The following is a 14,966-nucleotide window of genomic DNA, read 5'->3' as shown; positions in this document are numbered from 1 at the left end:
GTTCAGAACTCTGCTGCACGTCTTATCTTCCGCCTTGACCGATATACTCATATCACCCCTCTCCTCAAGTCACTTCACTGGCTTCCGATCAGATACCGCATACAGTTCAAGCTTCTCCTACTAACCTACAAATGCACTCGATCTGCAGCCCCTCCTTACCTCTCTACCCTCATCGCCCCTTACGTTCCTACCCGTAACCTTCGCTCTCAAGACAAATCCCTCCTTTCAGTACCCTTCTCCACCACCGCCAACTCCAGGCTCTGCCCTTTCTGCCTCGCCTCACCCCATGCTTGGAACAAACTCCCTAAGCCCATACGCCAGGCCCCCTCCCTGCCCATCTTCAAATCATTGCTCAAAGCCCACCTCTTCAATGTCGCCTTCGGCACCTAACCACTACACCTCTACTCAGGAAATCTAGACTACCCCAACTTGACATTTCGTCCTTTAGATTGCAAGCTCCTTTGAGTAGGGACCGTGTCCTTCTTTGTTAATTTGTACAGCGTTGCATAACCCTAGTAGCGCTCTAGAAATGTTAAGTAGTAGTAGTAGTAGTAATACTCTCCCAATTTCTGAGGCATAGGTAAATAATATATTTTCTTTATAGGAGGAATAAGATCAGGTGAGTAATGCAAGATTTCCGTCAAATATTTCTTAAGTAATTCCATTGCACTTATTTCTGGAATCATTGGAAAATTTAGTAAACGTAGACTGAAACGTCTATTGTAGTTTTGAAACCGTTCTATTTTCCGTCTGTAGTGGATTTCAAAGTCACTATCTCCTGTTGAACTTGCGCTTGTTGTTCCAAGGAATCTTGTTTCAGTTTGTCCAGGGACTCTGTTAAGGTATCTAATTTAGTTGCAATAGATGAAGTTTCTTGAGCCGCCTGTGCAACGGTATTTGATAATGTTTGAATAGCGTTCCAGATAGTTTCTAGTGTTACCACCATGGAAACTTCTTGTTCACAGTTGGTTTTCTCCGCCGCCATCTTAGGGTGATCGCCGTCGTCTAATGATCCTGATTTGCCACTCTCCGTCTTCTCAAGATTAATCGACCTTCCCCTGAAAGCAGCGGGACATGGTGGTGGGTTAACCTCTGGGGAGGAGGGAGTTGTTTCCGTTCCCTGAGGGGTCAGCGCTCCTCCATTGACTCCCACTGCGAGAATTCTCACTCCAGTCTCCCGTGGCGTGCTTGTGGTGTATCTGTCAATAGTGGGCTGAAAAGGTGTAGCAGTTGAAGCCGTCGACGGTAAGATCTTCACTACGCCTTTTCTTTTCGTATGTGGCATTTTTTTCAATCGTAGAATTTAGGGAAGCAAGATAAAAGTTCAGTCACTATCGCACAGGCATCCAAAAGCTTAGACCGCCATCTTGACACGCCCCCTGGTGCCTCAACACGGTATAGTTCAGAGTAGATTCAAAACATTAAAAACATTTATATGTATACTTTTTTCTACACAGCGCACTGTTAAGTATGTTAATTTTTGAACTTTATATATATATTGCAAAATTCTGCATCTTTGCTCAAAGTCGTTTGAAAGTATTTATGTATCATTTTCAGCACACAGAGCACCGATTTATATGTTATTAGTTTATTTCTTTGTTTGCACATCTCTTCAGCATCATAGTATCACTGGTACATTAGCCCATAAGTGTAATGGAGCACTATATCACATAGAGCAAGTTCAGAACGTTATAATGTTCAGGTTGCCAAATGTAGCACTGTTTCATACATATTTTTTGCACTCTTGCCGTTGAACTCTTTTCATGGTTTTATTATTAATAACTATAATGTTTCCATTTATCAATTGATATATAACAGATACAGTTGATTTTATCTTTTTATTAATACATTCCTCCCTAAACGCGCTGTAATTGGCTGAGAGAAACCTGGAGGGGCATAATCGAAAGGGACATCCAAATAGTTTTGATTTGGGCGTCCTCGCACGTCCCGATCCCCGATTCTCGGCGGTGGTCATTTCGGAAATGTAAGAAAAACACGTCCAAGAGAAGGACACACATCACAAAATCTGAAGAAAAAAACCGTCCAAGTGCTCTCCTCCTTCCTGTACACATTAATTGATTTGATTACTTTATTTTTGTCTATTAGATTGTAAGCTCTTTGAGCAGGGACTGTCTTTCTTCTATATTTGTGCAACTACTACTACTATTTAGCATTTCTATAGCACTACAAGGCGTACGCAGCGCTGCACAAACATAGAAGAAAGACAGTCCCTGCTCAAAGAGCTTACAATCTAATAGACAAAAAAGTAAATAAAGTAAGCAAATCAAATCAATTAATGTGAACGGGAAGGAAGAGAGGAGGGTAGGTGGAGGCGAGTGGTTATAAGTGGTTACGAGTCAAAAGCAATGTAAAAGAGGTGGGCTTTCAGTCTAGATTTAAAGGTGGCCAAGGATGGGGTAAGACGCTGCGCTGTGCAGCGCTGCGTACGCTTTGTAGCGCTATAGAAATGCTAAATAGTAGTAGTACAAACAAGATCACAGCTTCATAGATTCTGATAGCCAGTACTAGTGAAACAAACAATGATAAACTACAATCACTGCAAAGAAATACCATCATATAAGTTATTCAAAACACACTGAAGCACTCCTTTAAAAAAAAAAAAAAAAACTAAACATGAATTCATTCTAAATTAAAGATGCTTCCAATAGTTATTCTCTAGAATATAACCCCTTGACTTTAGTGTTGTGGTTGTCATAAGAAAGCTCTTATTCCTCCAAGATGATTCAGACAGCACAAAAGCCTTTCTGTTTTAGGACCTTCAGTAGCACCCAGTGGAGTACAGCATGCTGGGAAAGCCAAGTTACATCCTCCTTATGAAAAAAAAAATATTCTCTGCTCTTACCTGATCATGCATTAGTGTTGCAAGATGGGTTGTCTTTCCCCCAGGGGCAGCACACATATCTAAAATCCTTTCTCCAGGTTGAGGGTTCATAACATGGCTCACAGTTGCAGAGGGCAAATTCTGTGAAGGACATGAAGAAAAGGCAACAGCAGTCTGGACATTTCCACTATGTCTGAGATCTAAATCTAGTAGATGGTCTATAACATCAATAGGTTTGATCAGTGTATACACAGAAACAATAGCCTGAGGAGGTCAAATAGTTGGCCCACCATTATAAACCCAATGTTAAAATATGGGGGTCAACATTCAGTGCAATTTAATTGGGCAGAAGCTCATTCTCAGTTAAAACAGCACTGTGCAGGTTGGCAGCAGATATTCAGTGGCACTTAACTGGAGGATTCCGAATATCTGCTCTGACTAGGAAGCAAAACAGTGAGGAGATATAGTCCAAAGTAAAAACAAAAACAAGTAAAATCCTATGGGTAGGATAAGTGAGCACTCAAACTGAAGACCCTCTAATAAATGGGATTACAATATCTTGGGCTTCTGATATTCATAGCCTGGGTGTGGAACGAGTAGAAGTGAATCGTTTATTTTTACTCTTTCAAAAAGTACAAAGACTAGGGGACACTCAATGAAGTTACATGGAAATACTTTTAAAACAAATAGGAGGAAATATTTTTTCACTCAACAAACTTCTAAGCTCTTGAACTCGTTGCCAGAGGATGTGGTAACAGCAGTTAGCGTATCTGGGTTTAAAAAAGGGTTGGACAATTTCTTGGAGGAAAAGTCCATAGTCTTATTGAGATGGACATAGGGGAAGCCACTGCTTGCCCTGGGATTGCTATCATGGAATGCTGCTACTAATTGGGTTTCTGAACTAGAAAAAGGGAAAAACTGCCCACTCCAAAATATAAACTGAAAAAGAAAAAGGAGGAAAAGGCAACGTATCTGTACTCTAAAAAAGAAAATACACATTGTGACATCCACACATAATTCTTTTCAAGAGTAGCCCCTACAATTTGGAATTCACTTCCAAAGGGGCTACACCTATCTCAAGACTACCTCTATTTCAGGAAGCAGGTGAAAGCCTGGTTTTTCTCCCAAGCCTTTAAAACATAGGGTGACTGACTATCCACTCACTCCATATCTGCATTAGCTTGTTGATTACCCTGTAACCAATATCAGTTCCTCATACCTCATGCAACCGAATATATAAATTTAGCCACCCATCCATTTATTACCATGAGTTCATCCTACTCAACTTGTTTGTCTATAGGGGCTCATTTTCAAAGCACTTAGACTTACAAAGTTCCATAGGTTACTATCCTGCTTATTTTCGAACGAGAAGGCCGGCCATCTTCTGACACAAATCGGGAGATGGCCGGCCAAATCGGTATAATCGAAAGCCAATTTTGGCCGGCTTCAACTGCATTCCATCGTGGAGGCGGCCAAAGTTAAAGGGGGTGTTTCGGCAGGGTACGGAAGGCGGGATGGGGGTGTGGTTACGAGATGGCCAGCTTCGGCCGATAATGGAAAAAAGAAGGCCAGCTCTGACGAGCACGTGGCCGGCTTCACTTGGTCCATTTATTTTTAGGAACAAGTCTCAAAAAAGTGCCCAACTGACCAGATGACCACTGGAGGTAATCGGGGATCACCTCCCCTTACTCCCCCAGTGGTCACCAACCCCCTCCCACCCAAATAATAAAATGTTAAAAACATTTTTTGACAGCCTCAAATGTCGTACCCAGCTCCATGACAGCAGTATGCAGGTCCCTGGAGCAGTTTTTAGTGGGTACAGTGCACTTCAGGCAGGTGGACCCAGGCCCATACCCCCCTACCTGTTACACATCTGGTGGTAAATGGGAGCCCTCCAACCCCCCCCCCCCAAAAAAAAAAAAAAACCCACTGTACCCATATGTAGGTGCCCCCTTCATCCCTAAGGGCTATGGTAGTTGTGTAGAGTTGTGTGGAGTGGGTTTTGGGGGGGATTTGGAGGGCTCAGCACACAAGGTAAGGGAGGTATGCACCTGGGAGCTATTTTTGAAGTCCACTGCAGTGCCCCTAGGGTGCCCGGTTGGTGTCCTGGCATATCAGGGGGACCAGTGCACTACAAATGCTGGCCCCTCCCATGACCAAATGCCTTGGATTTGGCCGGGTTTGAGATAGCCAGCATCGGTTTCCATTATCGGCGAAAACCGATGCCAGCCATCTCTGACATTTGGCCATCTTTTTCGATAATACGATTCGGGACCGCTCTTTGCGGCGCCAGCCATATAGATGGTTGCCCATATATATGGCTGGTGCTGTTCAATTATGCCCCTCCACGTAACTTTGTAAGTCTAAGTGCTTTGAAAATAAGCCTCTGTATGTCTCAACTGCACTTGCTCCCTCAGCTGCCTATTAAGGAGTTTTCTTGTATTGTACCAACATTATGAGCATCATATCTATGTTATTTGATGGTTCTAATGCATCCTCTTAAGGTGTGTCATTTGTACTGTGCACACATGGGGCCCTGTTTATTAAGGTGCATTAGTGTTTTTAACACACATACACTTAGCGTGCGCGCTAACCATGTAGGCGCTTACATGGTTACCGCGCATTAAAAAATGTTAATGCGCCTATAACGCTGCTTAGTAAACAGAGCCCATAGTATTTATCATAACTATAGTATCTGAATGTTCTAGAAGCTACAACAGTTTGGCATTCAAGAAGATCTTACAGCAGTGTACTGAAATATATGTCTACCTCATTGAATGGAAAAATTGCACATAAAATACATTTGCTTTTAGGTAACGATTTGTATTGTACTGACATTGTGTGTATCATATATATGTTGTATGAATGTGCCGTGCTCCTTATTACAAGGAATCACTTATACTCTGCTGCTATTTATCATATTTGTAAAAATTATATTATTGTTCTACTGTGCTGTTTAATTGTGTATATTTCTGATATTATATCATGTTACTTTTATTTCTAGGATTCAATTTGCTATCTCTAAGTTTACTTCATTGATTGTATTTATGGTTATGTTTGATCATTTCACTATTGGTATGTTGTTAATAAAATTAAGTTCAATGTCAAGCTGTACATGCTACATGCTGCCTTGGGTGCATCTCTTCATAAAAGGTGGTTAATAAATCCCCAAAAATAAACACAAAGGGAGCCTCAAGAATGGAACAAACAATATAGATCCGTCCTTGAAAGATAAATGAAACCTCTATCCACACAGGTGTTGCCTCCAGACCTCCAACACAAATGGAGAAGATGGATAAAGGTAAGTTCGTAGATACTCAAAAGCTAGGAATGAAACGTAAAATGTTGATGCTGAGGGATCTCAACTTGCCAGACATGGACTACAATGTCCCATCTGCAGAAACAGAAAGAAGTAGAGAGATCATGGATGTGTGCTCTGCTCAAACAAATAGTGACAGGACCCACAAGAGAAGGGGGTGACTCTAGATCTAGTACTCCCAAAGGGCAAAGTATGTCTAATGTCCAGGTAGGTACCTGGCCAGTAGTGATCATCACATGGTATTTTATTTATTTGCAGATACTTGATATACCACAGGGGGCCATCAAATGCATCTACATGGTTTAAACGTTTGATATAAGAGCTAAAGTGGAGTACAGACACATAAAGTGTATTCACGAAGACAATGTCAAAATATATCTCTTTCAAGACTGGTCTTCCAGAAATTGTCCCTAAGATTAGGCTCGGTCTGGATTTGTTGGAAACCTGGGCTTCCAAATTTAAGTTTAAGTTAAATAGAGATAAGACTACATTTCTTGTGGTAACCAACCCCTTTGACCATAGCGTATATAATAATTTTACTATTGACGTGTCATACCCCCTAGACTCTACGCTTGGAGTACTGGGTGTAATAATTGATAGTCACCTCACATTTGAGCCTCAGGTTTCCTCAGTAGTGAAAAAATCCTTCAGGTCTCTTTCAAAGCTTAGGAGAATCAGATCACATTTCTCACCACACATATTTAGACTGCTAGTTTAATCCTTGGTTTTAACTCAGTTCTATTACTGCAATTCCATCTATGCTGGATGTAAGGAGGGTGTCCTAAAAAGGCTACAAACGACCTAAAATTCTGCAGCTAGGCTTGTCCTCAAGGTATCGAGTTTTGATAGAGCCACTCCATTATTATGCAAGCTGCACTAGTTGCCAATTAAAGCCAAGATTGTTTTTAAATTATGTGTGTTTGTCTTTGAGATATTGTATGGCATGACACTGGATTATATGCAGCCTTTAATAACTATTCCCCTATGCAATATAACCTCTGGTTCTAGGGACAACCTAGACTTAATCTTCAAAATTGCAAGACAGTGCGTTATAAGTCAGTTCACTCTGCTGACTTTAGATACCAGGGTGCTAAGTGGTGGAATTCAATGCCAATGGCAATCAAGGGTCAACCTGATTACTTGGTATTTCGTAAAAGACTAAAACTCTTCTCTTTGAGAGTTTTCTATCCATTGATGGAGCATCTTAGATTAAAACTGGCCATCAATGGTCCATATTTCATATTTTGTTTATGGCTTTGTAAACCTTGTCTGTTGTTTATTTACTATTAGCCACATTGAACTTGAGTATGTTCGACATAATGTGGGGTATAAATGTCAAACTAAATAAATAAACTAAGTCAGCCAGTCAGTCCTGGATTTCAAACATGCTGACTTTAGTAAAATGGGGGGGGGGGGGGGGGGGGGGGGGCGCCGAGGTACCTGAAAAAAAAGAAAGAAAAAAAAAAAAGAGAGCATGGGATGGACGGGCATAAGAGAAATGCAAAAACAGTGGTTCAAGCTGAATGGAACTATATGGTAACAGATATTTCAGTAAGCAAGTAAACAAAAGCAGGAGAGAAAAAGGAAACCAACATGATTCCAAACAAGTGGCTGAAAAACCCCCTTAAAAGACGTGGAATTCATGAAAAAAAGAAGAATGAAAGAGGAGGAACGCAGCAAAGAATACCATATAAAACTCAAGAAAGCAAAGAGAAATATGGTTGGGAGAAGCACAGGCATTAGAAAAATACCTAGAGATATAAAGATAGGTGCTAATATATCCTATATAATAAAAAGCACCTCCAACGTTCTGAAGCTGACTCCGTGGCAGTGAAGGTTTGAAGGGTTCGTGCTGCCAGTAAGGCTATATCCATCTCCTGAATTGACGTCACATACTTCCTGGTACGTCACACGCAGCACTGACCAACCACATGATAGCAGCACGAGGCACACCAATGGACTCAACAAAATAGCACAACCCGCGTGCCCAGACACAGATTCTCACAGACAACCGCCATCAACACAGCCGGTACTGCCGGGTAACCCTCTCACAGAGACACATGTTGCCGGCGAAAAGCACCCCTGATAACATACGCCGCACCCCTACCCTCAGTCTGCGCCTAACGTCGCCGACATCAACACTGCCGGTACTGCAGCCGCTACCCCACCCCTGCAAGCCACTAGCAGCTCTCTCTCAACCCCCCTCCCAGACACACGACACACCCTCCCAGCTCGCCAGCAACGGTCCCCCCCCCCCCAAAAAAAAAACGCAGGCAAAAGCTTCACCCCCCTGCAAGCCACTCGCCGCCTCAGTCACAACCCCCCTCCCAGAGACACGACATACCCTCCCAGCTCGCCAGCAAGCCCCCCCCCCCCAAAAAGCAGGCACAAGATCCATCCCCCTGCAAGCCACTCGCCGCCACACTCACAACCCGCCTCCCACACACACGACATACCCTCCCAGCTCGCCAGCACACAATGAAGCAAACCACTCGCCGTCTCCCTCTCAACCCGCCTCCCAGACACACGACACACCCTCCCAGCTCGCAAGCAACGCAACCCCCCCCCCCCCCCAAAAGCAGACAAAAACTCAACCCCCCTGCAAGCCACTCGCTGCCTCACTCACAACCCCCCTCCCACACACACGACACACCCTCCCAGCTCTCCAGCACACAAACACACAACAAAACAACATGGTCTGAAGGATACGTCAGCCGCCACTTCCTCCCACTTTGCCAGCACTGGACACCCCCCCAACCCCCCCCCCCCCCCCCAAAACAACAAAAAAAAGCACAGTACAGCACCACACTAATACCAGCCAGCAACAACACGGCCAAAACGCACCCCCCCTAGCAACGCTGACCCCCCTCCAAGCCCCATGCCACACCCTCTCAGTTCACCACCCTGGCCCCCCTTCCCCCCGTCATTGTGAGACACACACAAAAACACAAACACTCGCCCCCAACCTCCCAGTCCACCCCACCCTCTCTCAATTACACACACACACACACGAACTCTCTCTGTGACAGACACACTCTCACACACACACAATCTATCTCTGTGACACACATGATCTTTCACTCTCACATACAACCACCGCCCCTCCCCCCCCCCCCAAAACACTGCTAAAAAACACTCACACACACATACACTGATGCGGAACATGGAGAGATGCACACTCACTCTCTCTCTATATATATCACCCCTGCAACAATAACCACCCTCAAAGCCAGCCGCCACTTCCTCCCACTTTGCCAGCACGGGACATCCCCCAACCCCTCCCCCATTAAAACAAAATTATTAAAAAAAAAACCCCCACACTACAACACCACACTAATACGAGCCAGCAACAATACGGCCAACCCCCCCCCCCCCCCAACCAACGCTGACCCCCCTCCAAGCCCCATGCCACACCCTCTCAGTTCACCACCCTGGCCCCCCTTCCCCCCGTCATTGTGAGACACACACAAAATGACACAAAAACACACTCGCCCCCAACCTCCCAGTCCACCCCACCCTCTCTCAATTACACACACACACACACGAACTCTCTCTGTGACAGACACACTCTCTCACACACACAATCTATCTCTGTGACACACATGATCTTTCACTCTCACATACAACCACCGCCCCCTCCCCCCCTAAAAACACCGCTAAAAAACACTCACACACACATACACTGATGCGGAACATGGAGAGATGCGCACTCACTCTCTCTCTATATATATATATCACCCCTGCAAAAATAACCACCCTCAAAGCCAGCCGCCACTTCCTCCCACTTTGCCAGCACGGGACATCCCCCAACCCCTCCCTCATTAAAACAAAATTATAAAAAAAAAAAAACCCACACTACAACACCACACTAATACGAGCCAGCAACAATACGGCCAACCCCCCCCCCACCAACGCTGACCCCCCCTCCCAGCCCGCTGCCATACCCGCTCGCCCCAAACCTCCCAGTCCGCCCCACCTTCTCTCACTTACACACACACACAAACTCTCTCTGTGACACACATGATCTTTGACTCTCACACACACACACACACACACACACAACCACCGCACCCCTCCCCCCCCAAACCCTGCTAAAAAACACTCACACACACACACACTGATGCAGAACATGGAGAGATGCACACTCACTCTCTCTCTCTCTCTCTCTCTCTCTCTATATATATATATATATATATATATATATCACCCCTGCAACAATAACCACCCTCGAAGCCACCCGCAACTTCCTCTCATTTTGCCAGCACGGGATATCCCCCCCCCCCCCCCCACTTAAACCAAAAAACCCCCACACTACAGCACCACACTAATATGAGCCAACAACAACACGCCCAAATCCCCCCCACACCAACGCTGACCCCCTTCCAAGCCCCCTGCCACACCCTCTCTCTCACTCCCTTTTACTAAATCCTATAAATACAATTAAATAACAACCAACAAAACAATAAAACAAACAAACAAAAAAAAGAAAGAAACACATGATATTAGACATAACACAACAATGTAAACTATTCATTACCATGACAAAACATTTATCCTAACAATCCCTTTCAAAACATTAATTGCAGAAAACAAATACCTTGCTAGTGCCCGTTTCATTGGTCTCAGAAACAGGCCTTTTTTACTAGTGTATATATATATATATTTTTTTTTCTAGGTATGTTGGGGAAAAGAGGGAAGCTAGAAAAGGAATTATAAGACTGAAAGATGATGATAACCACTATATGAAGAATGAGGAGGAAAAACAGACAAACTCAACAAATACTTCTTTTCTGAGTTCGTGGAGGAAAATCTTGAAAAGGAACAGTGTTCAGTAGTGAGATGGGTGCTATCCAGCCTACTACACTGAGTGTCACATGTATGATTATCTCCCAGTTGGTAAGAAGTTATATGTGTGTGCCCGATGCAAAGAGCTCCTAGCTCTCAGAGAATGGGTCCATTCTCTTGAGGCTAGAATAGCGGAGGAGCTGAGGGAGACAAAGAGGTAAACAGAGGAGACCTACAGAGACACTGTAGAGAAGTCCCACATCCAGTCTAGCAACCCCTTTGCTGCCTTGGAGGAGGGAGGTCTCCTAGAAGGAGAACAGCACCTTGGTGAAGTAGGAAGTACTCCAGTAGCCAGGACCTGCCCACCAGGGAATGCACTATCCTCTTGCACTGAGGATATGTCTCCAAGAACTTCTGCCCAGTTGGAAAGGGTTATGACAGCTGTTGTAGCTGATGATTCAATCATTAGGAATGTAGATAGTTCGGTGGCTGGTGGACGTGAGGATTGCCTGGCCACTTGCCTACCTGGTGCGTAGGTGGCGGGCCTTATGCGTCACCTAGACAGGATCTTAGATAGTGCTGGGGAGGAGCTGACTGTTTTCATACATGTAGGTACCAATTACATAGGAAAGTGTGGGAGGGAGGATCTGGAAGCCAAATTTAGGCTCTTAGGTAGAAAGCCAAAGTTCAGATCCTCCAGGTTACCATTTTCAGAAATGCTTCACATTCCACACGCAGGACCCAAAAGGCAGGCAGAGCTCCGAATTCTTAATGTGTGGTTGAGACAATAGTGCAGGGATGAGGGATTTAGATTTGTTAGGAACGGGAAAACATTCTGGGAAAGGGGGAGACTGTTCCACAATGATGGTCTCCACCTTAACCGGGGTGGAACCAGGTTGCTGGCGCTAACTTTTAAAAAGGAGATAGAGCAGCTTTTAAAGTAGAATTGGGTGGGGGGGGGGGGAGAGCCAACAGTCACTCAGGAGCACATGGTTCGATGCAGAGTATCCTTGAAGGATACTATTGAAACAGGATATTTAGGGAATTCCAGTAGAGAGGTTTCAACAATGCTGAAAGTAAGCCAGGTGTGCTTAATGAGAGAGCAGGATAAAGAATGCACATTGTCCCCGTCAACTTCTAAGCAGCTTGTAGATCAAAGGAAAGAACACAATTTGAAGTGCCTGTATACAAATGCTAGAAGCCTAAAAAATAAGATGGGAGAGTTAGAGTATATAGCATTAAATGATGAGGTAGATATAATAGGCATCTCAGAGACTTGGTGGAAAGAGGACAATCAATGGGACACTGTTAACAGGATAGAAATTGTATTGCAATGATTGAAAAGATCAAATTGGAGGGGGGTTGCACTATATGCTAAAGAAAGAATTGAGTCAAACAAAATAAACATTCCGCATGAAACAGATAGCAGGATGAAATCATTATGGATAGAAATTCTGTGAATGAAGGGAAGGAGTATTCTTGTAGAACTGTACTATCGTCCTCCGGGACAGAATGGATGGACAGATGAAGAAATGTTTACAGAAATTAGGAAAGCTGGCAAATTGGGCAACACTATAATAATGGGTGATTTCAGGGAGTGCAAAGGAGATAAAATTTCTAGATGTAATAAATGACTGCTTCTTGGAGGAACAGTTCCAGGAACTGACGAGAGGAGGAGCCATTTTGGATCTGGTCTTTGGTGGCGTGCAGGGCATAGTGCGAGAGATGGCAGTGTTAGGTCCCCTGGGAAACAGTGATCATAACATGATCAAGTTTGAGCTACTATCTGGAATGAACCCACAAAGGAAATCTACAGTAGCTGCATTTAATTTTCGAAAGGGTGACTATAATAAAATGAGGAAAATGGTTAAAAAGAAGCTAGCCCCTCCGAAGGGACACCACCTTGTAGTGGTGGAGGGGCTTCTGTGTTTCAATGACTCAGAGGGCTATGTTGAAGGGTTACCCATATCAGACAGGCCTCTGAGGAGAAACCAGACAAAGAGTGTCCCAAACTAGGGAGTGGAAAGATGGTGACCTGAAGCTCGTATGCTCAACGGCCCAGCTGTCCTCTGAAGTTCTGTCTTTGTTTACTTGAAATTTTCTCTCTGCATTTGCAGTTACCTTAACTGAGCGGAAGGGAACAATGGGGGGGGGGGGGGGGTCAGCCGCTGATGACCAGCATTTTGTCCCCTGTGCAGCAAGTGTGGGACCGCTGCGCGACGAGCTGCCCACAGATGACTGGGTTGATGAGTCCTTTGATTAGCGCCAGCGAAGGAGCGTCGATGCTCTTGGACCTGGAAAGAACTTCATCGCTCCTGTCATTTAACCACCATGTCCAAAGGAGTGGAGGAGTGAGTTTTTTTTTTTGGTTACATTTGTACCCCGCGCTTTCCCACTCATGGCGGGCTCAATGCGGCTTACATGGGGCAATGGAGGGTTAAGTGACTTGCCCAGAGTCACAAGGAGCTGCCTGTGCCTGAATTGTATGCTGAAATGGAAGTCGTTTACAGCTGAACCCGTGTTGGCGGTGCCACTCCTAAACCCGTAAGAGCTATCAGCTTGGAGTTTTTGGCTCCCGTGGAGGTTCATTGAATATCATCTGGAAGGCGCTCTAGGACCTAACGGTGGTAGTAAATAATTTTGCTTCAGATATAATCTTATTAGTGAGCCATATGGATAATCGAATCAAATCCTTTGAGAATGAAAAATTGATACAGCAAATGACGTTCTACAGGAGTAGGAAACGGTTAAGATTTTGAAAATGATAATAGACCAGAAAAATTTGAACAAAATGAATATTATTATAGATGATTAATATCGAGATTGTTGTTTTCCCAGAGTTCCGGGTATGACTCCTAAAGTTTTTTCCTCTGAAATGATTCCTCTTAGTATATTAATTCAAAAGGAGTGAAGCCTGTGAAATTGGGATTACCTTAATCAGTGGGAATTGGATTAGAGATTCAAGTGTTTGTATTGTTAAATAATTTCTGGTTTTAAAAGAGAAAAAAATGAAATCAGGTGTATTATTTCCACTAATGTTGGACAATAAGTATGTTTCCAATGAAATTAATTGACTATACACCGTCTTGGGTTTGAAGAAGCCAACCAGACGATCAATGTGGAATAATGATTCAGATAAATAATAACTGAGGATAATCAGGTTAATACCACGTTTTCTTTGGTTACTGTTGTTTAATTGCTCTCCTTGTCTTGTTTCACACTCCCTATTTATTTTGTGGTCTAAGAAAGAGAAAGATTGTATATAATCCATTTATCTAGTTGAGATTGCTTTCCTCTAATATTGTGTTAATGTACATTCATCTCTGTATTACTGTTTGCACTGTTTGCAAGTGACCCTTGTAAAATGAAAAATTATAAATAAATGATTAAAAAAAAAGAAGCTGAAAGGATTGGCTGAAAAGGTTAGGACACTAAATCAGGAGTGGACGTTATTCAAAAATACCATCTTGGAAGCCCTGACCAGATGCATTCCACGTATTTACAAAGGTGGAAAGAGAAAACGACAGCCAGCATGGTTAAGAGGTGAATGACACTATTAGAGCTAAAAGAATGTCCTTCAAAGAACGGAAAAAGGACCCAAAGAAGAAAATAAGAAGTAACATAAGCACTGGCAAATCAGATGCAAAGAATTAATAAAGAAGGCTAAAAGAGAATATGAAGAGAAATTCGCCACAGAGGATAAAACTCACAGTAACAGCTTCTTCAGGTAGAGCATAAAGGAGCAAAAGGGGCACTCAGGGAGGACAAGGCCACAGTGGAGAAACTGAATGAATTCTTTGCTTCAGTCTTTACAGAAGAAGATGCAAGAGATTTGCCTATACCGGAAATGGTTTTGAAGAGTGATGATGTGGAGGAACTGAAAGAAATCTCGGTGAACCTGGAAGATATAGAGGCATATTTTCAAAGCACTTAACCTTCCAAAGTTCCATAGGTTTCTATGGAACTTTGGAAGGCTAAGTGCTTTGAAAATATGCCTCATACTGAGCCAAATTGACAAAT

The 14,966-nt window shown here is 43.6% G+C and overlaps 1 protein-coding gene across 6 annotated transcripts in view; it reads right to left on the bottom strand.

Annotated features, from left to right (window-relative positions):
• NSUN6 (NOP2/Sun RNA methyltransferase 6) overlaps positions 1-14,966 on the bottom strand; it is a 104,830-nt gene that overhangs the window by 27,412 nt on the left and 62,452 nt on the right. For all 6 annotated transcript variants that reach the window (XM_030189926.1, XM_030189925.1, XM_030189924.1 and 3 more), the window contains exon 8: positions 2,864-2,983. In XM_030189926.1, coding sequence (XP_030045786.1) covers positions 2,864-2,983 — 120 coding nt within the window. The remainder of the gene's footprint in view (positions 1-2,863; positions 2,984-14,966) is intronic.

The sequence above is a fragment of the Microcaecilia unicolor genome, chromosome 1, assembly GCF_901765095.1.
Source record: "Microcaecilia unicolor chromosome 1, aMicUni1.1, whole genome shotgun sequence".
Classification (NCBI taxonomy): Eukaryota; Metazoa; Chordata; class Amphibia; order Gymnophiona; family Siphonopidae; genus Microcaecilia; species Microcaecilia unicolor.
Note: the sequence above shows the minus strand (reverse complement) of the source record. Positions and strands in the feature narration are given on the sequence as shown.